Consider the following 24,925-nt stretch of genomic DNA (forward strand, 5'->3'; position numbering starts at 1 on the left):
AAAAACATTTACAGGCATCTATGTCCCATTTAAGTTTCAGAATATGTTTGCATACATTCAGTTTATTTATTTATTTATTTATTTATTTATTTGTATTTGGTTAGTTTTGTATGTGTCGAGCAGTCTGTTACTGGTCTTGAAACTTAAGAGTGACCTTCCCTGTCGGTGTTTTACAATGCGAGATTTCATTGGTTGTCTTCAGCCAATGAAAAATGCGGTAGCAATCAAACGACGCTGTTGTGAGCAAATTTCAAACGTTCAGTCTTTTCTGGAAGTGGAGCAGATAAAATAAGGCACGCAGTTCTCTTTTTGTGAACTGTTTATGCTGTGAGCAGTGAAACTAAACATGAAGTCAACAAGAGAAACAAGAAAAACTAGAGAGGTAACGACTAGTTTCTCAATATTTTTTTGCAGCCTGCTATCGTGTACATCCCCCTAGGTTGGTCTCATTGTGACTGAGACAGCGCCACGGACTTTCACCTTGCATTGTTGCAGCAGCATGAATATCGTGTCCCAGGATTTGAAACAATAGTTCGTTAAATATTCCAGTACTGATTGTGCATGTCGAGTTTTATTGAAAAACAGTCGCTAAATATTTTCATGACCAATACGATTTTTTTTAAAGGTTTCTTTTAGATGACTCCCTTTCTTTGTAGAGTGGCACAAACCATAAAAATTAAAATAGGCTGGTCAATGTTTAAAATGTGAACATTATTTTGATGTAAAGTTTTAAAGTGTTCGTAAGTGTAACATGTTGGAGTGATATGAGAAGAGGGGATGTTCACAATGTGGTCATGTCGCTCACAGTGCATTACATTTACAAACGTAATAGAATTTATGTGAGACGTAATTTATGTACATGTTTATTCGGTTTAAAAGGGGTCACAAAGTTTCATTGAATTTGAAATACCAAAGAATATTTTACATATTTAGGATGCTATTTAGCAGTACCAACAAAAGACAAAAAAGAAGCCAATTCAACAAACTTACAAATTCTATAAAGTATCAAAATACAGGAATTAGTATCAGTTACTCTGTTTGCTTCTGAAAATGTATTTGATAAAGATTTTAAAAAAATGGCATCATATAGAAGCCCACAAATTTACATTTAATTTTAGTGTCAGTAAGGAGATGGAGCAGTGGTGGTGCAGTCCATGAATTCATGAACTTTTTTTTTTAAATGTACAACTGAATAATGGGAAAGTATCTCAAACTTGTAATTTTAGATAATTTGGTTTATACAGAATAGTCATATGTTTAAAAATATCTAGAGAAAATAAATGGACAGTAGAAGTTCTTTAAGTTAACATATATGATAATTGATACCGAATTCAGTGGCACAGACGCATGGCTTTAATTTTTGTGTGCCACTATCATGTCTAATACCTGTGATGAACATTGCTTCATGCATTTACTTTTGTATAGGGCATTACAGATCACAACACATAAGATTGTGTGTTCACAGTGCAGCACCATTCCCCATAAATGCCTACATAGCAGACAGCACACTTGTACACACATATATATATAGAAACAAAAAAATATGGTGTGCATACTGTTCACATTAGTTTCAAACTTCTTTTTTATGTTTAAAGCTGTATGCAGTGCATGAAGTGTTGACTCAGTACTGTATACTTTCTTCTTAAACGTGTTGACAGGATCAGGCAGGTGTGGTGCAGGGCAAGAAGATGGTGAAAGGTGATGATGTTGCCAGACTCCCACGTCCTGCATTTGGAGATCTGACCAATGTGAGTACTCATGTCATGCCTTTTATTAGTTTTAATCTGTATCTGCTGTTTATCTCATTATGTATGGCAGTTTGTCACAGCTTTGGGTTTTGTAATTTTTATTTTGTAAAACTAGCATCATATATTTGCTTTTTCTTTCTTATTCTGTGCACAGCTTAAAAATTTCTTTTTAGTCTTGTAGTTTTGTGAACAATAGTAACCTGTTGGTAGGCATGGCCAGTTGCAGATTTATGCCTACAAGTGCTTTTGTGTGTCTGTAGTGTATCTGAACATCAGCATGCGTTGTGTATCTGAAACTTAAGTATGACTGTATTAGAACAAGTTCGTGTGCCTCATGTGTGTGTCGCATGAATCCATGAAAAGGTCAGTGTGTGAAAAAGTGTCACTGGGACTCAGGAACAGTGTAGGAGCATTTTACAGTGGTTCAAGTGCTTGAAATTCCTGGTTGTCAGGAACAGTTGGATTTTCATTTAAACCATTGCAAATCAAAATCCATCTCAGCAGCGTAATTTCCCCTGCCACCCCAAAGCTGGACATCTGTATTTCTTTTCAACAGTTACAGTAGCAGCATGGCATATACCACATGCTGTCAGCAGGTATGTTTTAAAGAAAAAACCATTGTCCTATCAGACACTTCCAATCCTAGAGATACAGTTTGAAAAATGAAAGGTTCCTCAGTCACCATTTTCAAAGTAGTTCCGACCTATTTTTATGCAGCGGGAATTTAACGGGCTGTGACATTTTATCTGTTTTTGTGTGGTGTGTAAGATGTTTTACAAGCCTGTTTATGCAGTCCTTTGAATAGCTACTTTAAACTCAATGCAGTAATTGTGAAGAGCTAATGTATTTTGGTGTGAATATTGTACATTTGTCATTTTCAGATTGTGTCATTCCAATTTGAAAGGAGTCCAATTTTTATTGCTATTAGTATTAGTTTATTACGTTATCATACACTGATACGGGTACACAGAAACAAGTATGAAAGCATGCACACGCAAGGGCACGCTCTGGTACATAAGGCTAGTATTTCTCCTTCATTGATTTACATTACAATACTGTCTGTAATCAAGTATTTCAACAAGGCTTTCAATTTGTTGCCTATCAGTTCATCTAATTCAGTAAATGCTGGGTTTGTGACTTTACAAAAGACAATCTCTCGCAGCAAACCATTGGCAGTGATACATGATGTTCCTGTCATTGCAGGCGGTGCAGAAAAATGTGGCCAATGGCAAGAAGGATGCGGGGGGAAAGAAGGTGCGACAACCTGTGGAGGCCAAGGTCAAGGCCCCTGCCCCCAAAACGAGAACCAGTGTGGCGGCAGCCGCCCAGAACCAGAGAAAGACACGGAAGCCCACCACCACTGCTGCTGCCGCTGCCCCCACCAAGGCAGTAGGCAGCCAAGTGGCAGCAAAGCCCGTGGCAGAGAAGAAGAAAGAGGTGAAGAAGGCCATAGTTGTGGAGGAAGAGCCTGAGGTGGAGGTGAAGCCCGCCCAGGAACCAGTGGTCACGTCTTCCAAGCAGTCAGCTGTGGGAGGCAGTCATGATCTATCTGACATGGTGGTGTCAGACCTGGAGTTGAGGTATGTCTGATGGCATTGTACGTATCACAGGGTCTTAGCAACCCCACCAGTGCCAAACTGTCTTGTCACGATTGCTGCTTCAAAAGTAATTTGTTGTAAAAAGATAAAAACGAAAAGTTTGAGGTATTCTTCAGTTGAAGACCCACAAAAAAAACAACAAAAAAACAAAACAAAAAAAAACATGTAAAAAGAGGTGTGTCTTCAGCTTTTCCTTTTTCAGTTTTGGGTTCTGGTTGGAAAATGACAGCTTCACATCAGTTTTTCGTCACAGAAGTAAGCATACTGGCAGGCCACAAACACAGCTGTAAGTTTGCATAGGTACATTTTTTATGTTGCCCTAACATCTGAATAAACGGACTAAATTTCTCAGTTTTAGTAAGTTTCTAAAAATAATTCTGCATTGGCCTCCTTTGAATTTGAAATCTGCGCTGTCAGTCAAAGGGACAGGTGGACCTATCCAGTCCATTTGTACGCTTCATGCAGGTTCTAAGTTTGGCAGCCGTCAGTCTGAAGTAAACATACTGACAACAAAAGTAACCCTGCCAGCCAGGTCACGGGGCATGTGGCTGCTGATGTCTGGAATTTGTTTTGCCTGTGCTAGAAAGAATGAGAGGGAGTGCGTGTGATAGGTACAGATAGATGGAGAACATGTACTTAATTATGAAATGACAAAATGCAGCATTTATTATTTGAAATGGAGAAATCTGCCAACAATGTGTCAGTGAACAGAATTATGTATGCGTACTGGGAACAGTATGTAAAGTTCAGATAACTTTTGATAAGTAAACAATATCCACAGACTCCTTTCCCATGTCTTGTAGCCAGAAATAGGTTCCCTTGGCTCATGGCAGCCTGTCAGTGAGGCCACAGCAAGAGTGGTCAGGCAAAAAAAACAAAAACTGTCCAATTCCGAGCCTGCATTTTAAGTGGGATCCCAGGGATTTTTCACCATCGTTTTGTGGCCCTTTGATGACAGTTTAGTTATGTTCCAAGCGGTCGGTCAATTAAAGTATTATCCTTTTGACCTGTTTCTTATAGTTCACTGACATATGTTGAAAACTGATGTTGGAGCTGTCCAGATAAGTTGAATGCAGTGCTTATATTATATGCGCACAGTACAGCTCTACTGTGTTGGGATTAAGTTATATGTGGAAATCTGAATTTTTTAGCACTAAATGAACAAAATAGGTCGTATAAGAATACAAACTTTTCTGTTTTAAAGAATTCATTTATTCATTATTTTTGATAATTCAATCACTGCTTGAATGGTGGATAAGGACTGTGCTGGAAACATTCTTTGTGAAAGACACGAGGGGATTTTTATAAAGTAAAAGCAAAATATCTGGGACATTAAATTGACCAGACCTGCCAAATCATTCCTTTCTCTACCTGAATCTGCTACAGCATTGCAGGGCAGTCCAACATGCTATTCTCTTTAACATTTAACAAAAGTGAATGGAAAAAATGTGAGTACAGTGTTTTTCTGTTGCAGTATGTAAAAACACTGCACAGAACTTAACAGAATGAAAAGTTGACAGATTGTTTTGGTACAGGTGATTGATGGACTTATTGAAGTAAATTACTTTCTGTGAAGAGAAAGCTGGGTGGTAGGTTTGACAAGGTGTGTGCTGTTTGATGGCAGTGTGGACGAGGGAAGCCATTCCCGCATGTCTCTGGATCAGAGTGCCTTGGATTGTTCCACAGCCGGTCAGCATGAGTTGCCAGAGGTCAGTGTCTCTGTTCTTGCCCATCATCTGTGCCCTCTTTATTATCTGTGTATTTAGCCTGCTGTGTTCTTGGGATGTCTCTGATCCCATCAGTACATTTACACTTCAAGTGGAAAGTAGCACAGGAAAACAGTCTATGGACTGGTACCTTGTGGGGTTGTGCAGTATCCGGGTGTTTTCATCACTAGTAAATGTTCACTTTGTTCTCCCAGGTGAAATAAGAAAATCAGTTCTTGGATAAAAATTAAAATACAGTGTTAATGTGCTTTTTTTTTCTTTGTCCAGTATCAGTTTTTTTGTTCAAGTGCAACAAATTTCTTTTGATACTTTGAATTATCTGTTGTGTGCGAATGCTGTACCAACATCAAATATTAAAGTGCAAAGGATGGAGAAAAATATAGTGCTTATGAACCAAAAGTTTTGTATTCTCCAAACAAGTGTTATAATGCACAAGACAATAGTTATCAGTGGTTATCACTACATGGATTATCAGTTATAACTGATTTTCCATGCACACAGTCTGACAGTGCACACACTGATGCAGCAGTCTCTTTTCTTTGTCCTTCCTCTGTCTGTTATTGCTGTTATTTCTAAACAATAGAACAGCGACCACAGCCAAGAACTGTGACTGAGTGGGTTTGTGTGATGTCTTTCAGGTTCCAGTCCATCTGGGTGTGGAAGATGTTGACAGGGATGACCAGGACGACCTGCACCAGGTGGCCCTGTATGCTCATGACATCTTCATTTACTACAAGGAGCGAGAGGTGAGCCTCAGGCAGGGGGGATGCATCAATTAACAGGACAAGTGTCTTGGGTCTGGTGAATAGGACTGATGAGTGAAGATGACATCAGTATTGGATTTTGACCTAGCGTCAATAAATTTCAGTTGGGCATTTGCTTACCTCAGAAACACCTTGTTCACTGGCACATGCTTGCATGTGTGTGCTCACACATGCGTGCACACCTGCACATATATACGTATTCACCCACTCACATACTCAGATTCATTCAGTGTCCTGGGGTGACTGGTATTGTAGTGTGTATCAGTTATGGTTTATATGTAAACTTTAGCATAAAAACTGAAAACTTAAAATTTTCAGAATACATTGAGCCGCTTTGTTTACATGCCATATAGCTTAACTTGATTGACTTGTGTGTGTCAAAGGTAACCACAATGGTCCTCTGTTAAAGACTGATAGTGGTAGTAGGTTTGGCTGTATGATTTTGTCAGACGGTTACAATTCAGTGTTCGGCATGGCAGTCAGTGGTGGTTCGGTTGTGTTTGTAAGTGAAGGTATGTGTATTGTGTTTTGAACAAAAAGTTCCTCCTCAGTCTATAATTAGTCCATAGTGGAACAGCAGATGCTTGCATTGCTGGTAAATTAGCAATGATTCTTTGACTGTGTGTGTGATGTTTACAGGAAAAGTTATGGCTCAGCCCTTCCCTGGCTGGATACATGACTGTTGATGATTGGGTGTCTGTAATGGAAAAGTTGCTCAGTTCCCACTTAGTCAGGTACATGACTGTGTGTGTGTGACAGGAAAAGTTTCGACTCAGCCTCAACCTGGATAGACATGATTGTGTGTGATGTATGGAGCAGGAACAGTTCCAGCTGAGTCCCTACCTGGCCAGGCATGACTGTGATGTATGTAACAGGAACACTTACAGCTTAGTCCCTACCTGGCCAGACATGGCTGTGATGTGTAACAGGAGCAGTTCCAGCTGAGTCCCTACCTGGCCAGGCATGACTGTGGTGTATGTAACAGGAACACTTACAGCTTAGTCCCTACCTGGCCAGACATGGCTGTGATGTGTAACAGGAGCAGTTCCAGCTGAGTCCCTACCTGGCCAGGCATGACTGTGATGTATGTAACAGGAACACTTACAGCTTAGTCCCTACCTGGCCAGACATGGCTGTGATGTGTAACAGGAGCAGTTCCAGCTGAGTCCCTACCTGGCCAGGCATGACTGTGATGTATGTGTAACAGGAACACTTACAGCTTAGTCCCTACCTGGCCAGACATGGCTGTGTGATGTGTAACAGGAGCAGTTCCAGCTTAGTCCCTACCTGGCCAGGCATGACTGTGATGTATGTGTAACAGGAACACTTACAGCTTAGTCCCTACCTGGCCAGACATGGCTGTGTGATGTGTAACAGGAGCAGTTCCAGCTGAGTCCCTACCTGGCCAGACACGACTGTGTGATGTATGTGTAACAGGAACAGTTTCGGCTGAGTCCCTACCTGGCCAGACATGGCTGTGTGATGTATGTATAACAGGAACAGTTTCGGCTGAGTCCCTACCTGGCCAGACATGGCTGTGTGATGTATGTGTAACAGGAACAGTTTCAGCTGAGTTCCTACCTGGCCTGACACAACTGTGTGATGTATGTAACAGGAACAGTTTCGGCTGAGTCCCTACCTGGCCCGACACCCCCAGGTGACCCAGCGGATGAGGGCGGTGCTGGTGGACTGGCTGGTGGAGGTGCAGGAGAACTTTGAGCTGAACCACGAAACCCTGTACCTGGCTGTCAAGCTGGTGGACACCTACATGGCCAGTGTGCAGGACATTCAGCGTGACAATGTGCAGCTCCTGGGTGCTGTCTCCCTCTTCCTGTCCTCCAAATACGATGTAAGCCTCCCACTGATTGTATTTGTGTGTCTGTGCTTGTCATTGTGTGTGTAATGATGTAAGCCTCCCACTGATTGTATTTGTGTGTCTGTGCTTGTCATTGTGTGTGTAATGATGTAAGCCTCCTGCTGATTGTATTTGTGTGTCTGTGCTTGTCATTGTGTGTGTAATACGATGTAAGCCTCCCACTGATTGTATTTGTGTGTCTGTGCTTGTCATTGTGTGTGTAATACGATGTAATCCTCCCACTGATTGTATTTGTGTGTCTGTGCTTGTCATTGTTTGTGTAATACGATGTAATCCTCCCACTGATTGTATTTGTGTGTCTGTGCTTGTCATTGTGTGTGTAATACGATGTAAGCCTCCCACTGATTGTATTTGTGTGTCTGTGCTTGTCATTGTGTGTGTAATGATGTAAGCCTCCTGCTGATTGTATTTGTGTGTCTGTGCTTGTCATTGTGTGTGTAATACGATGTAAGCCTCCCACTGATTGTATTTGTGTGTCTGTGCTTGTCATTGTGTGTGTAATACGATGTAATCCTCCCACTGATTGTATTTGTGTGTCTGTGCTTGTCATTGTGTAATACGATGTAAGCCTCCCACTGATTGTATTTGTGTGTCTGTGGTTGTCATTGTGTGTGTAATGATGTAAGCCTCCCGCTGATTGTATTTGTGTGTGTGTGCTTGTCATTGTGTGTGTAATACGATGTAAGCCTCCCACTGATTGTATTTGTGTGTCTGTGCTTGTCATTGTGTGTGTAATACGATGTAAGCCTCCCACTGATTGTATTTGTGTGTCTGTGGTTGTCATTGTGTGTGTAATGATGTAAGCCTTCCACTGATTGTATTTGTGTGTCTGTGCTTGTCATTGTGTGTGTAATACGATGTAAACCTCCCACTGATTGTATTTGTGTGTCTGTGCTTGTCATTGTGTGTGTAATACGATGTAAGCCTCCCACTGATTGTATTTATGTGTCTGTGCTTGTCATTGTGTAATACGATGTAAGCCTCCCACTGATTGTATTTGTGTGTCTGTGGTTGTCATTGTGTGTGTAATGATGTAAGCCTCCCGCTGATTGTATTTGTGTGTGTGTGCTTGTCATTGTGTGTGTAATACGATGTAAGCCTCCCACTGATTGTATTTGTGTGTCTGTGCTTGTCATTGTGTAATACGATGTAAGCCTCCCACTGATTGTATTTGTGTGTCTGTGGTTGTCATTGTGTGTGTAATGATGTAAGCCTTCCACTGATTGTATTTGTGTGTCTGTGCTTGTCATTGTGTGTGTAATACGATGTAAACCTCCCACTGATTGTATTTGTGTGTCTGTGCTTGTCATTGTGTGTGTAATACGATGTAAGCCTCCCACTGATTGTATTTGTGTGTCTGTGCTTGTCATTGTGTGTGTAATACGATGTAAGCCTCCCACTGATTGTATTTGTGTGTCTGTGCTTGTCATTGTGTGTGTAATACGATGTAAGCCTCCCACTGATTGTATTTATGTGTCTGTGCTTGTCATTGTGTGTGTAATACGATGTAAGCCTCCCACTGATTGTATTTGTGTGTCTGTGCTTGTCATTGTGTGTGTAATACGATGTAAGCCTCCCACTGATTGTATTTGTGTGTCTGTGCTTGTCATTGTGTGTGTGTGTTGTAAACTTAAAACATTTTCTCTGGAAATACTTTTTCAAAACCAAATTTGGATCAAATGTTTTGAGAAAAACATCTTTCTGCATACTACATGTTGTAAGACAAATCAAATTTCCGGATTGTGGACTTTTTTCTCTGGTATATCTTGTTAAGTCTTAAATTTATCTTAGGTAGTCTGGATCTACAGGATTTCCTTGGTGGTTTTGGTTCATTGCTGAATGTTTGTGTTTCTGGGATTGGGTTTAGCATTTGGGTGTGGTTTTAAGACAGCATAACATTGTGTTTCTTATTGGCAGTTAAAGAAGTAATTGTGGACATAACCATAGACATGTTTCTTTAATACAAATATTTTTAAATCAGTATATATGACTGAAAAGTTGGTCACTGTAGTTTTGCATACCTTCGCTACAGTTCTTATCAGAGCAGTAAAATCTTAGGAAAAGTGGGAACAACATATTTTTGGGGATATTAGTGACATGCAGATCCTACATATGTTTACACAGATCTGCACATGTTTTTGGATGGTGAGCATATAAATGTAATTCTGATGAATTCATACATTGTATAGTGTCATCGCCAAATTGCAATAATTCAGTCATTGATATGTAAGAAAATGATCCTGAAATAGATTACTGGAGAAAAAAATTTTTAAGTGGAGTGTTTTTTTCGCCTGTTGAAGCTGGAAAGTAAGGTGGACACTGAAAGTATGAAACTTTGATCAAGATCTTAATTATGTGAGAGAATGTCCAATGTATTAATCATAATTTTGATGAAAAAAATGGACTTGTGTGTATTACGCTAAAATTGTAAAAAAAAAAAAAAAAAAAAAAAAAAAAAAAAGTGTGTGGTAATTTTATTTGAAGCTGCAGAGTCATGATGAAGAAAGAGAAATTTGTGTAACTTTCATAGTTCTGTGTTGTGCTTGTAAAAAAAACGCGAGATTTTCCAGAAATTCAGATTTCATTACACTCAAAATATTATGTCCCTTTGCATTGTTTTGCAGCCACACTCCTGAGAATTGGTTTTGTGCAACAGAAGCTTGCATACAAGATCAGAAAACATGATCACATGATGTGCAGGCTCAGAACATTTGTGACCCACTTTTGCTATGGGTACACAAAGTCGAGTGTGGTGATTGTCGGCACAGGCCAGAAAGCTGGAGTTGGATCAATTTTATCAGTTTTACATTTATAGCACTTTTAACCATTTTTCTATCATATATATTCATGTCAAACCTGTATTTGACTCCTAAAAGCACTAAATCAGGGTTTTTATGAACGTACCCATCCAAATAATTCATTGAAAAGTCGGAAAAATTACCATTTTTAGAACGCAGCGAACAACAAGAACAAAGAACGCACCATGGCATGTTGCCGATTAGAATTGCCTCGCTCTTCAGTTTTCATTTCGGCCATTCATAAAGTCATTCGAAGTGACCTGAATTTGTAAACCACTTCTAAATAAGGTAAACACACGCAGTGAATTCGACCAATCAGTATGTAGCTCAGAAATCTGGCTTGGTTACGACTTAAACCGTCGAAGGTGCTTTGTTGAACATTTTCCAAGGGAGACTACCCAGGCAGCTTGTTGACATTTCAGTCGAAGCAGACATGGCACGCGGGAGGGAACGACGAATGTTAGACCTGTTGATTCAGTCACAATGCAGCAACTTTGCCTCAAGGTGAAGAATTGCACAAACTGATGAATGATTATTTCATTGATGAACCAAACGAAGAGACTTACGAAAACAGCTCAAGCAAGAAGAAATAATGCAGCTTGATGCCGACTTGGACGACATTCACGACAACCATGTGAAAGAAATACCACTTGTTGAGGTGGAATGCGGCGATCCTATCTTCAGAAATTAACTGTGCTCCACAGTATCCCACACTCGAAAGTGCAGCAAACTATAAATGGAAGTGCACACAAATTAAAGCTGCTGTTGAGGCAGATCAACCGGCTGATCAGAGGAGAGGCTGCATCGCACACTTTACCCTGAAGAAATTCTGACTGCAGCTGAGTTGCCACGAGATGACAGATGGTAAGTGCTTGTTGAAAAATGTGTGTGCGTGCGTGTGTGCGTGTTTTAATTTTCATTATCTCGGACTAGCCTTAACTCATGTTCAGTGCTCAAGTTGTATTTGGTTCTGTAAACTGGCAATAATGCTTTATATTCATCAGTCAACACTTTTTGGTGGGAAAGAGATGGATGAAGAGGCAGATAATTGAATAATGTATTTTTTTCCCAGTGTGGGGGTGAGAGTGGTGGACAAATGTATAGCATGTGTATGAGTGTGGATGTACTTTTCAGTTCACATTTTAAATTATGGTTATTGATTGAATAATGTATTATCCCCCAGTGTGGGGGTGAGAGTGGTGGACAAATGTATAGCATGTGTATGAATGTGTGGATATACTTTTCAGTTGTTCACATTTTAAATTATGGTTATTAATTGAATAATGTAATCCCCAGTGTGGGGGAGAGTGGTGGACAAATGTATAGCATGTGTATGAATGTGTGGATATACTTTTCAGTTGTTCACATTTTAAATTATGGTTATTAATTGAATAATGTATTCCCCAGTGTGGGAGAGAGCGTTGGACAAATGTATAGCATGTGTATGAGTGTGTGGATATACTTAACTGTTCACATTTCAAGTTATGGTTATTGTTTATATCATTCCTTGTTTTTTTCTTCTGTCCTTATTAGATGAACTGAACTTGTTTGTCATGGGCATATTCAGCTCAAACATGCGGGAAGGAGCAACTACAGAATGCAGTCAGAAAAGACCAGAAGGCGCGCCAGAAAACATGTGTAGTGTACACCATGATGAGTTGTCTTGTCTGCAGAAGTACCTTCATGTTTCTCGCAGGGTAAGCCACAACATTCAGTTTGAGAGTGTGTGTTAGTGTGTGTGTCACTGTGTGTTTGTGTGTGCAGTACAGCACACAACAAATTATTTACTGAAATTTAACATTGGTGAGAATTACTGGTAATGTATATCATTCTATATTTTTATAATTCAACAGAACTTTGTTGTCAGTTCAAATTCAGTGTCTAAGCCATTTGACTGTAACTATGTGGTAATGTAGGTGAATAAGTATGTTTATGCATATGCTGATATTACAGAGTGACTGACTTATTAGATTGTGTTTGTGCAGCTGTGCTTAATCTTTGTGTGTATTTACAGTTTATGTTTGTATATGCATTTTTAATTTGGATTGGATAATGACAGCAACTGAATACTAGGTTAAAACTGAAAAATTATTTGAATGAAACTACTGCTGAGGTTCCAGTAAATTAGGTTAAAAAAAAACAACCCATAATAGCTGCAACGGTAGACATGGCCATAAACAGTGTGACTTGAATTTTCTTTGGAAATTTTGAAATGTTTCAGTGTCAAGGCCAAAGGACCTTATGAAACACTACAAAGACAACAGACCCTGCCTCCGCATGAGGAACAGAGGAGGGAGGACGAACAAAGTGCCTCTCCCTGGATGACACAAACCGTGTCATACAGTTTATAAAGAACTATGCAGAAGACAGTGCTGTAAGCCTTCGGGGCAGAGTGCCTGGCTTCAAACGTGATGACATTCTGCTCCTGCCGTCCTCTGCTCCAAAGAGTGAAGTCCATCGCTTGTTTATTGCCAGCTGTGATGGAGGTAATTATCTCAATCTACTTTTCAGAGTTTCCCTCAACATTTTAATTTTATTCTTTTTATTTTATTTGTTCATTTATCTGCTTTTGTGCTTGTACTTATTTCATTTACTTTTATTGATTTTATCAGTATGATTATGATTATTTCCTTGGTAATTATACCAGTTTATTTTTTTAATCAACAGTTTATTTCATAGATTATTTTTGTTATTTATTTATCCTTTATTTTTCATTTATTCATTGTTTTTTTTTCTTATTTTACTTGTACTTACTCATTCACATTAATATTCAATCCATCTTTTTTAAGATTTGCTCTTGTTTGCTTCTTCAGTCTTTGTCTGGCTGTCTATCAACTTAAAGTGAGGAGAGCTGTATAGATAATAGTGTGGTGTGAAACCATTTTTGCCTCACAGCAACATTGTCCTAATCAGAGAAGAGAAATATTTTTTCCTGATTTGGGAAAACACTAGAAATTTGTTGTTGGTATATTAGCTTTACTGTCAAGAAGGGATTGAGAAAAGCACATTATTTGATGTTTATGTTGACGAAAAGCAATGAAAGAGTTGAAAAAAGAGGAGAAAAAGGTCAGCAAAGCATGCCTTACAAACCTGATTTTTTCAGGTGTTAAGCACTATACTTTGTTTCGTTGTGCAGTCAGCTCAGTCAGTATTTTCCTGTTTTAGTGAAAGAAGTGCACATGAGCAGTTGCAATTACATGTATATTTCAAGTATACCTGTATATTCAAGTACATTTCAGTTAGGGTTTTCTGATTTTCCTCACCATTCCTTGCATTGTGTGGTGTGCAGGATTCCATCCAGTGGCCATTTCTACATTTAGAAAGCTGTGGGCTTCCCTTCCATTTAGTTGTTGCTTGGCCCATGACTGACCTGTGCTGGATCTGCCAAGCAAACAGTCACCGTATATTTAGAGGGGCCAACCCTGACGACCAAGAAAAGCAAGAGCTACTGATGGCGCAACAGCTTCATTTGAGTGGTGTTGAGGAGAGGGTGCTCTACAGGAGCATGACGGCACAGAGCAAGACAGTAGTGGAACAGCAGCAGGTCATCTCCCTGGGACCCAACAGGCCGTGCAGCAGGGACATCACTGCCCACTACTCCTTTGATTTTGCACAGCAAGTGCATCTTGCCCACAGCCCCTACTAACCTGGCCCCATCTACTTCCTGACCCCCAGAAAGGTGGGATTTTTGGTATCTGCTGTGAGGGTGTGCCACAGCCGGTGAACTGACTAAAGGAGCCAATTTTTGGTATCTGCTGTCAGGGTGTGCCACAGCCGGTGAACTACCTGATTGATGAAGGAGCCAATTTTTGGTATCTGCTGTCAGGGTGTGCCACAGCCGGTGAACTACCTGATTGATGAAGGAGCCAATTTTTGGTATCTGCTGTCAAGGTGTGCCACAGCGGGTGAACTACCTGATTGATGAAGGAGCCAATTTTTGGTATCTGCTGTGAGGGTGTGCCACAGCCGGTGAACTACCTGATTGATGGAGTCTCATGAACCAAGGGATCTAATGCGGTCATTTCGTATCTCCACCACTTTTTGACCAGTATGGCCTTGGAGAGTGAGGTGCAGCTGCACTGTGACAGCTGTGCTGGTCAAAACAAGAAGCGGTATGTAATGTGGTATTTTGCTTGGCGGGTGATGACTGGAAGGCACAGGTCTGTTACACTGAATTTTATGCGAAAAAATGAAGTCCATTCTCTTGAAGAGCTGTCAGATGGGGTTTGCAGGAGTACCCCTGTGAAAAAAGTAAACATTCCACAGGTTGTCGCCATGGAAAATGGACAAACTCTTGTCAGAACATACAACTGGCAATGAATGGGGGAAGAAAAAAAAATTGGACACTTTCGCTTTTTGCTTCATCAGATAACTTTTTTTCTCTAGTTTTTTTTTTATGTATATATATATATATATATATATATATATATTCTTTTTTTCTTTTTTCTTTTTTTTTTTTAATAAGATTTCTTTTTACTTGTGTGGTAAAGCAATAAACAGTATTGCTGTATAATGCTTTTCTGTTATGGTAAGACTGTTTTGCCTGAATGTTTTCCCAATCATGAACTGATGAAAAATGTAAAAGTTCTGAATTCATTTTCTCAAGACTGCACAACACTGAGTCTGAAATCACCTGACAGGTGTGTTAGGCTGTACGTTACATGTGAGCTAAATTTCATTCACTTAGGTTAACATTTAAACCCCGTTGCTAAGTAGATTTGACATTTTAGCTCCTCTACTTTGAAGGGCATTTTTTCAAAATGGCTGAACTTCCACCAGCTAACTTATATTAGCCATAACTTTATTTCTATTTATCCCTTAACAATGTATTTAGTACCACCAGAAAGGTCCTTTTCTCTAGTTCCTGGTGATAACCAAATACTCCAAATGTCCAAAATGACACTTCGTGTACCCTTCGCGGGAGTGGGTCACATTTTTTTTCCCCTAACAGTTTGTTTTGAGAGCATGTGAAAAATTGACAACTCACCTCCTTGGTGTGATGTGTGTGACAGGAGCGCATGCCGCCGGCCATTGACGACTTCATCTACATCTGTGACCACGCCTACAACCGCGATCAGTTCATGGCCATGGAGAGGGAGCTGTTCCGCACAGTGGGCTTTGACCTGGGTCGCCCCATCTCCTACCGCTTCCTGCGCCGCTACTCCAGGGTCAGTCGTCTGTTGGGGGACGTGGGAGGGCAGGGGCAGAGTTTGTTGGTTAAAGTGTTGGACCATCAGTCTGAAGGAAAAAGAGGATCTTGTCTTCAGAAACAGCTATTGATATTGAAACTAGCATAGTGGACAAAAGACAACAGAAATGGTAGTGCTATGGTGGTGTGGTTTTTCCTGAAGAGAGCACTCAAGTTTCATGGAGAAACTCTGTTGTATTGAGAAAATAGAAAAGCACAAACTGCATTTGCGTGGCTCAAACTACATACAGAGGGATACACATCCATTGCCAAGGCAGTGACACATCCTGACATGATTTTTATTTCACTGGCATTACTTTTACACTGCTCATTCCAAATCATTACTCAGTGAGTGAGCAACAACCAGATACATCGGTGTCAGTCCCAACATGGCAGTCCACAGGGAACTATTTATGTTAGGTTGCCAGGATGTCACAAACCAGCTTGGTGGTGTTCATTAGTGCCAGTTCTGATAACAGGCACTGATTTAACATCCTTACAACTCCAACTACTTAGCCCCCAACTGACAATAATAATAAATCTGGGCTAGAATTTGATAATAGTGTAGTGTGTCTTGCTAAAGTTATATCCCCACTCTTGGCCAAGAGGATTTTAGGACATTTGGCTTTGGGATGTTCCCAAAGGACAACCAGCCCCCAAGGCTGCAGCACTAACAGCCCAAAGCATGCTGAGGTCTGGGTAGGAGCCAGCCACAGGCTGAAAAAATCCACCTCTGCTGGAAATCCAACCTGCATCCTCCCAGCTGTCAGTGATGCTGATCACTTCACCACGACAGCTGGTATGTTTCAGTTTGGCCTGTGAGATACATCAGTGTTATGTCTGTTACATACCTGTTGTGTGTGGACTGGATAGTTTTTGTAGCTGACAGCTGTATCATGAGTACATTGTGAATGTTATGTCTGTTACATACCTGTTGTGTGTGGACTGATAGTTTTTGTAGCTGACAGCTGTATCAGGAGTACATTGTGAATGTTATGTCTGTTACATACCTGTTGTGTGTGGACTGATAGTTTTTGTAGCTGACAGCTGTATCAGGAGTACATTGTGAATGTTATGTCTGTTACATACCTGTTGTGTGTGGACTGATAGTTTTTGTAGCTGACAGCTGTATCAGGAGTACATTGTGAATGTTATGTCTGTTACGTACCTGGTGTGTGGACTGATAGTTTTTGTAGCTGACAGCTGTATCATGAGTACATTGTGAATGTTATGTCTGTTACATACCTGGTGTGTGGACTGATAGTTTTTGTAGCTGACAGCTGTATCAGGAGTACATTGTGAATGTTATGTCTGTTACATACCTGTTGTGTGTGGACTGATAGTTTTTGTAGCTGACAGCTGTATCAGGAGTACATTGTGAATGTTATGTCTGTTACATACCTGTTGTGTGTGGACTGATAGTTTTTGTAGCTGACAGCTGTATCATGAGTACATTGTGAATGTTATGTCTGTTACATACCTGTTGTGTGTGGACTGATAGTTTTTGTAGCTGACAGCTGTATCAGGAGTACATTGTGAATGTTATGTCTGTTACATACCTGTTGTGTGTGGACTGATAGTTTTTGTAGCTGACAGCTGTATCATGAGTACATTGTGAATGTTATGTCTGTTACGTACCTGTTGTGTGGACTGATAGTTTTTGTAGCTGACAGCTGTATCATGAGTACATTGTGAATGTTATGTCTGTTACATACCTGGTGTGTGGACTGATAGTTTTTGTAGCTGACAGCTGTATCAGGAGTACATTGTGAATGTTATGTCTGTTACATACCTGTTGTGTGTGGACTGATAGTTTTTGTAGCTGACAGCTGTATCATGAGTACATTGTGAATGTTATGTCTGTTACATACCTGTTGTGTGTGGACTGATAGTTTTTGTAGCTGACAGCTGTATCATGAGTACATTGTGAATGTTATGTCTGTTACATACCTGTTGTGTGTGGACTGATAGTTTTTGTAGCTGACAGCTGTATCATGAGTACATTGTGAATGTTATGTCTGTTACGTACCTGGTGTGTGGACTGATAGTTTTTGTAGCTGACAGCTGTATCATGAGTACATTGTGAATGTTATGTCTGTTACATACCTGTTGTGTGTGGACTGATAGTTTTTGTAGCTGACAGCTGTATCAGGAGTACATTGTGAATGTTATGTCTGTTACATACCTGTTGTGTGTGGACTGATAGTTTTTGTAGCTGACAGCTGTATCATGAGTACATTGTGAATGTTATGTCTGTTACGTACCTGTTGTGTGGACTGATAGTTTTTGTAGCTGACAGCTGTATCATGAGTACATTGTGAATGTTATGTCTGTTACATACCTGGTGTGTGGACTGATAGTTTTTGTAGCTGACAGCTGTATCAGGAGTACATTGTGAATGTTATGTCTGTTACATACCTGTTGTGTGTGGACTGATAGTTTTTGTAGCTGACAGCTGTATCAGGAGTACATTGTGATGTTTCAGCACAAACGTAATGCGTGTGATGCAGGGTCAGGCAAATTTATGCCTGGTATTTACAAGAGGACTGTGGTTTGTTTTTTTGTTTGTGTGTGTGTGTGAGGTTTGGATGCTTAGAAACCAAGGTGGAGTGTTACAAAATAGTACTGTGTGTTTTCAGTGTGGGCGGTCAGAAACGAAAACACTGTACCTGGCTCGTTATATTCTGGAGCTGAGCCAGATGGAGTACAAGTTTGTCTTCCAAAGGGAGAGCATGATGGCAGCGTCTGTCCTGTACATCGCAAGAATGATGCGTCGGGAGACTGGATGGGTGAGTGGGTTGGAAACCCCCCAGATCAAATGCATAGCTAGAAAGATAAGAAGAAAAACAATACGATTAGGTTTGCTGACTGTGTAAGCTTTCTTTCGACCCAGTCTTTTAGTTTCACATTATCTATAAAAAAAATAATAATAATAAAAAAAAAAAAAAAAAAAAAATCTATTTCAGTGTTATTGAATGAGAATTTGAAACGAGACATATTTCACATGGTCGACCTCTGATGAAGGAAAATCAGAATAGATGCAGGACATCAGTGGACATACTGACACAATGACTTCTTTTTCGGGGCATTGGCTGACATCTTCAGCCACTTGTTAAAATTGTCATGCATCAGATTGTTTTCAAGATCCTTTGATTGTTTACAGCAGGACAGTTTTCTTAAGGTTACACAGTGCACCATTCTCATGTTGATTATGAAAGAAATTAACTGTTAGGTAAAATGCACATAATTTTCACATATTAAAGATCTTGATGAGAAGCATGAGACATTGACTTCTATGTCCAGTCAAAAATCTGAGTTTGGAACTTCTGTATTTAGAACGAAGATGGGAAATGGACATATTGCTATGTATAATGTGCTTGATTAATGAATAAGTGAAAGCTGAGAAAAATAAAAAGATAACCTTTAAAAAGCATGTCTGACCAGTAAAAACTGGGTGAGCTGCCACTGAGAATGTGTGTGTGCATTTTGTGATAGGCAGATCTGGTTAAGTAAACTGTTCATTTGACAGGAATGATGCATGTTGGAATGAAATTTGACTTTTGTACATGTTGCAGACCCCCACACTAGAATTCTACACGGGATACACGTTGAAGGAGATGAAGCCTTTGATTCTGGAAATCAACAATCAGTTCAGAAACCGACGTCATCCTGATCTGAGCACCATCCATGACAAGTACAGGCACCAGTAAGTAACTTGCTTCACAGTGCCAGTGTTTGTGTGATTTTACTGTGGCAGTACTGTCGGAAAGGTGGGACATAGTTCCGGCCAACACAGTTTGTGGAAGTTAAGTCTAGCCCTTTCTTGTACAGATTTACTTTTTTTTTGTTGTTGTCAAAACACATTTCTGTTTGAAATTTGGACTGAGCATTCTCCCCAGGGACAGTAATGCAGCCTCAGTGTAGAGCCACCATTTTATTATCTCTCTGCTTCAGGTGTGTGTGTGCTGAATGTCTTGCCATGCTTTTGAGTCACTGTTGAGCAAGAATAAGATGAAACGTTGCAGATGAGTAGTTACAGTAGCCAGTTTGTCAGTTTGACCTGCAGTAATTAATCGGATGATATTGATGCTTTCTCAGCCGTGCCGTTTGCTTTGAATGATAGGAAAGTGTTCGAACTAAGGTTTGATAGAAATTGAAAGTGCAAGCTGGAAACATTTTGCTTGTTCCACAGTATTTGTGGACAAGCACATATTGCTGAAGTATGTTCATGTTTAGTCAATTATCTGGGTCCATAAGTACCTGAGGACTAATTCAGCATGTTCTTGTCCATATGTTTGGTTGCCCGCCCCCTAAAAAGGACCTTATTTTCGTCATCTTTTCAGCCATGAACAGGCAGGTACACATGCCCAACAGCATGGGCACACACCCACACCCACACAAAATGGAATTTGTTATTCTGATAATGGTCCTAAGGGTGTTTGTTCCTCCTCCTCCTGAATGATTCTGTTAGTATATTTTTGATGAAAAACAACAGTAAATATAAACTGGTACCTGTGTTTGTGTGCAGTCTTTTTTTATGGCAAACTACAGTATAATCTGGTACCTGTGTGTGTGTGTGTGTGCAGTCTTTTTTGATGACAAACTACAGTATAATCTGGTACCTGTGTGTGTGTGCAGTCTTTTTTGATGACAAACTACAGTATAATCTGGTACCTGTGTGTGTGTGCAGTCTTTTTTGATGACAAACTACAGTATAATCTGGTACCTGTGTGTGTGTGTGTGCAGTCTTTTTTGATGACAAACTACAGTATAATCTGGTACCTGTGTGTGTGTGTGTGTGTGTGCAGTCTTTTTTGATGACAAACTACAGTATAATCTGGTACCTGTGTGTGTGTGCAGTCTTTTTTGATGACAAACTACAGTATAATCTGGTACCTGTGTGTGTGTGTGTGTGCAGTCTTTTTTGATGACAAACTACAGTATAATCTGGTACCTGTGTGTGTGTGTGTGTGTGTGTGTGTGTGCAGTCTTTTTTGATGACAAACTACAGTATAATCTGGTACCTGTGTGTGTGTGTGTGTGTGCAGTCTTTTTTGATGACAAACTACAGTATAATCTGGTACCTGTGTGTGTGTGTGTGTGTGTGCAGTCTTTTTTGATGACAAACTACAGTATAATCTGGTACCTGTGTGTGTGTGTGTGTGTGTGTGTGTGTGTGCAGTCTTTTTTGATGACAAACTACAGTATAATCGGGTACCTGTGTGTGTGTGTGTGTGTGTGTGCAGTCTTTTTTGATGACAAACTACAGTATAATCGGGTACCTGTGTGTGTGTGTGTGTGCAGTCTTTTTTGATGACATATAACTACAGTATAATCTGGTACCTGTGTGTGTGTGTGTGTGCAGTCTTTTTTGATGACATATAACTACAGTCAGTATAACCTGTTACCTGTGTGTGTGTGTGCAGTCTTTTTTGATGACATATAACTGCAGTCAGTATAACGTGTGTGTGCGTAGTCTTTTTTGATGACATATAACTACAGTCGGTATAACCTGTTACCTGTGTGTGTGTGTGTGTGTGTGCAGCCTGTTCCACAGTGTGGGTGAGATCCCCCCTGTCAGCAACGAGGACCTGTTCCCTGCCCAAAGCAAGGAGAGCAGCAAGCCAGCTCCACGCTCGTAGTCCTTGTGCTGGTGGTCCCCATGCAGTGGTGACAGACCCCTCTTCCTCCAGACAGAGCAGTGCGTGCCTTGGTCACCTGGACACCTGGCAGGCGGTGGTGTGAGGAACCAAGCATCAGCTGCATACGACGACCGGGGGAAGAGTCTGGATTGAATCTACTCGTTAGGTGTCAGCTAGTTGGCATAGGTCCTAGTCAGGTGTGTATGGACCCCTGTCGGCAATATTCTTTTTATATCCAGTTTTTTTTTTTACTGTCTTATCATAGGTACTGTTATAAAGGAAATGTTTTTAGATGTGTTTTAGAAATGGCATATTTTCATCTTTTAATGTTTTTTTTTTCTCCCATGGAGCTTTTATCTCATGGATCTTATGAAAATAACAAGATACCAAGGAAAATGTATTGACACTGATTTTATGTCTCATGAGTAAAAAAAATAATAATAATAATAAAGTTATCAATATATTTTAAGATTATTTTAATAATACATAATTTTCTGCATTTATTTGAGATCTAGATTCTATCATGGTCAACGAGAAGTGATGTTGCCATGAAAGTATGGGTGTTTTTGCTGGTTTTTTTTTTTTTTTTTTTTTGGGGGGGGGGGGGGGTCTGAGCTGAATAGGAAAGTATAGAAAATAAGTAGTGACTGGGTCTGGCATCCATGAGGTCTCTGCCATTAAAGCCATGTGTTCATTGAATGTGTGTCTGTCCAAAAGGAAAAGGGACTCCTTTTTCATTTGTGCACCTAATTCCACTCCAGCCAAGGTGAATGGTTCAGTGTGTGTAGTAACTGTTGTCAAGTATCTGTGTGTGTGTGTGTAGTAACTGTTGTCAAGTATGTGTGTGTGTAGTAACTGTTGTCAAGTATCTGTGTGTGTGTGTGTAGTAACTGTTGTCAGGTATCTGTGTGTGTGTGTAGTGACTGTTGTCAGGTATCTGTGTGTGTGTGTGTAGTAACTGTTGTCAAGTATGTGTGTGTGTAGTAACTGTTGTCAGGTATCTGTGTGTGTGTGTAGTGACTGCTCTGTCTATCCACCTAGAGATCCTTCTCCTACTTCAGTGAGTACATAGCGTGTGTGTGGGAGTGTGATGTGAAAAAGATGTACATGTGGTTTCATTAGCTGGTGTGTTCAGTAATGGTTCTTGTATTGTTTGGGAAGGATTGGAATCAGTATTTGTTTGGCAGTCTCTCACTCCATTTTAATCTCGAGCCATGTTGTGTTCAGAGGAGCCTGAGTGAGAAGCAGACATGCATGTGTAGGTGAATGCGTGAGCAAACCCCTGTTATGTTCAACACTGTATATAGTAAGTGTGAGAAAATTGGTGGGACATGGTGTTGGTATATTCAGCAAGCGTTAGAAAATCAGATAATGGTCTCAACATGTGGCTTGTACATTGTGTAAAATACACTGTATAAAAAGTATGAATCAAAAAAGTGAAGGGTATTGGCAGCAGCTAAATTGATTTGAAAACTATTTTGATCACTTCCTCTCCCAAAGTTAAACAGCCCATCAGCGGTGTTTTGCTATTGCTTCCTGTCCAACTTTCTGTGTGTAAAACTGGTTGTTCCCAAAGGGAGTGTCTCAAACTGTGCCTTCAACAGGATGCATTTGAGCTGGTCCATGCTCGTGTTGCATTCATTCCTTCACCTTGGTTATGCAAACTAAAGCTTGAATCGTATATGTTCAGTCAGCCAATACATATAAGTGCCTTTGATTTTGTCTGCAGCATTTCTACTTGCTTTGCTCTTTCAGACTTAGGTGAAACACAAGTCTTTTAAAAGTTATTCCTTTTTTTGGATTTGATCTGTGGGAACCTTGTTGTGCAGTTTGACACCTGAGCTAATTGTTTCATTGTGATTCATCATGTCCTACTTACCAGCCAGGGGCAGTGGTCACATTTTCCTACATTGAACCGAGTTTGGGTGACTTTTAAGCACTGTCTATTGTGCATTATTTCTTCTGCTTGCAATTAATGCCAACAATGGTCATTGGAAACAGAACTGGTTTCTACAAGATTCTATTCCAATCACTATCTTGACACAGTCATGTCTCTGAATTATGGGCTTTACTGAAACGAACCAGGAAGACAAGCTGTGCAGGTTGAAGAGTTGGTATGGCTTGGTAGACGTTGGCAGAACAGGTACTGTACCATGTGGTGCAGTTCCAACACTGCCTGATGGGAGGTTGGATAATCCACATAGATGAATATTACATAACTGGTGGGTCACAGGCATCAGTCAGATGGTGTGCCACTGCCTGGTTTGAAGTGTTTGGCTTGGATAACTTTGTAGGGGATTTAATACTGCTAGGTTGATCAAAGTACACGTTTTGAGGAAAAGTTGTTGCTGTGGGTGAAACATTGGGAAGATGAGTATGTCGGACATGTAGTTGAAATTCAGCATTTGAACAAGTCTTCAGCAAATGGCCCTGGCAAACACCCAGAAGGATATCTTTAGGATTGGTGGAGGCACCTGCAGAAATGGTGCTGGATTGTCTTCACTTAGCAGAAAGAGTGGCCTAAAATGTTGGCAGAAAATTGTCATTGGGGAAATCTTTTCACAACTGCTGTCATACTTCATATTCAGTCCTACTCATCAAATTTGTATGTCCAGTCTCCTGTTTGAATTGTGAGGCTGACTTGGATCCAGTTGAAACGTTTTTCCACAATAGGCTGGCCGAGGCAGAAAATGCCCCGAAGAGAAATATAGCATTTCATCTTTTGTTGAGGCGCCATGGATGATCACAGAAGCACCAAATGTGTAGCAAGACAAACTAGTTGATCACACAGTGCAAGGGAAGTCATACTTTTTTCCTTTTTATTGTCACCTGTCGATGCCTAAAAATAAGCTGCCCATAACAATCATGTTTACAGAAAACATTTCAAGTGAAAGAATCGACCAGCCTTGACTAACTTTAGATCCCTCGGACTGCCTGTATATTTTGAGGGTAATGAACATTCGGGGATAAAATGTTAATACAGGCTAGCTGAAATCCAAGAATATTTTTGAATGTAGGCATGTTGTTTACACATTGTGTTCCTTGGAAAACATGAATCAACCTTGACAGTCGACTGGTGCTTGGACATTTTGTCAATTTTTCAGCAAAATGTACCAGTTCTATACACACTAAGCTTCATCAGCACATGAAATACTGTGACCCAATGTGTTCATGCATGATGTTCAATTTGTTTGCTGGTGTTGCTGTTGTTTCAAACCCCTTATGTCTTCTGAATAAGTAACAATGAATCTACCTGAATTGAGATTGACATGAACTGTATTTCTTGTTGATCTGTCGGAAATAAACCTGTATCCCTATCATTTGTTGGGTGTGGTGGTTTGATTCATGTGTGTTGTGTGCACTGGAATAAAAATTGATTAAAAAAACAACCGATCTTATTCTTTCACCCAACCTGGTCAAGCCAAATGCTTTATTTTATAATCGCCTCATGAGTCTAGTAAAGCAGACTAAAGCCACAAGTACAGTCATAACAATTTAGTAAAGCCACAAGTACAATTAGTCTAGTAAACCACAAATAGTCAACAATTTAGTAAAGCCACAAGTACAGTCATAACAATTTAGTA

General features: G+C 40.1%; 1 protein-coding gene and 1 long non-coding RNA gene across 2 annotated transcripts; both read left to right on the forward strand.

The window, feature by feature from the left end:
* The first annotated feature begins 228 nt into the window (after positions 1 to 228).
* LOC143288771 (G2/mitotic-specific cyclin-B3-like) lies at positions 229 to 21,915 on the forward strand. The gene is made up of 10 exons (XM_076597399.1): positions 229 to 382; positions 1,659 to 1,748; positions 2,952 to 3,328; positions 4,971 to 5,055; positions 5,712 to 5,819; positions 7,453 to 7,686; positions 15,524 to 15,679; positions 18,339 to 18,488; positions 19,275 to 19,405; positions 21,245 to 21,915. The coding sequence occupies exons 1-10, from the start codon at positions 347 to 349 to the stop codon at positions 21,339 to 21,341; spliced, it is 1,464 nt and encodes a 487-aa protein (XP_076453514.1). The 5' UTR covers positions 229 to 346; the 3' UTR covers positions 21,342 to 21,915.
* Positions 21,916 to 21,958: 43 nt separating this feature from the next.
* On the forward strand, positions 21,959 to 24,661 carry LOC143288772 (uncharacterized). Its single transcript, XR_013056135.1, has 2 exons — positions 21,959 to 22,206; positions 22,242 to 24,661. It is a non-coding gene; the product is annotated as an uncharacterized LOC143288772 (long non-coding RNA).
* Positions 24,662 to 24,925: the final 264 nt, after the last annotated feature.

This window comes from Babylonia areolata, chromosome 13 (assembly GCF_041734735.1).
Source record: "Babylonia areolata isolate BAREFJ2019XMU chromosome 13, ASM4173473v1, whole genome shotgun sequence".
NCBI lineage: Eukaryota > Metazoa > Mollusca > Gastropoda > Neogastropoda > Buccinidae > Babylonia > Babylonia areolata.

What these genes read in the sequence shown, in the direction of transcription:
- LOC143288771 (XM_076597399.1), top strand. Translation starts at nt 347, where the DNA reads ATGAAGTCAACAAGAGAAACAAGAAAAACTAGAGAG. An exon ending in AAACAAGAAAAACTAGAGAG is followed by an intron (nt 383 to 1,658) that starts GTAACGACTAGT and finishes ACGTGTTGACAG; the next exon opens with GATCAGGCAGGTGTGGTGCA. An exon ending in CATTTGGAGATCTGACCAAT is followed by an intron (nt 1,749 to 2,951) that starts GTGAGTACTCAT and finishes CTGTCATTGCAG; the next exon opens with GCGGTGCAGAAAAATGTGGC.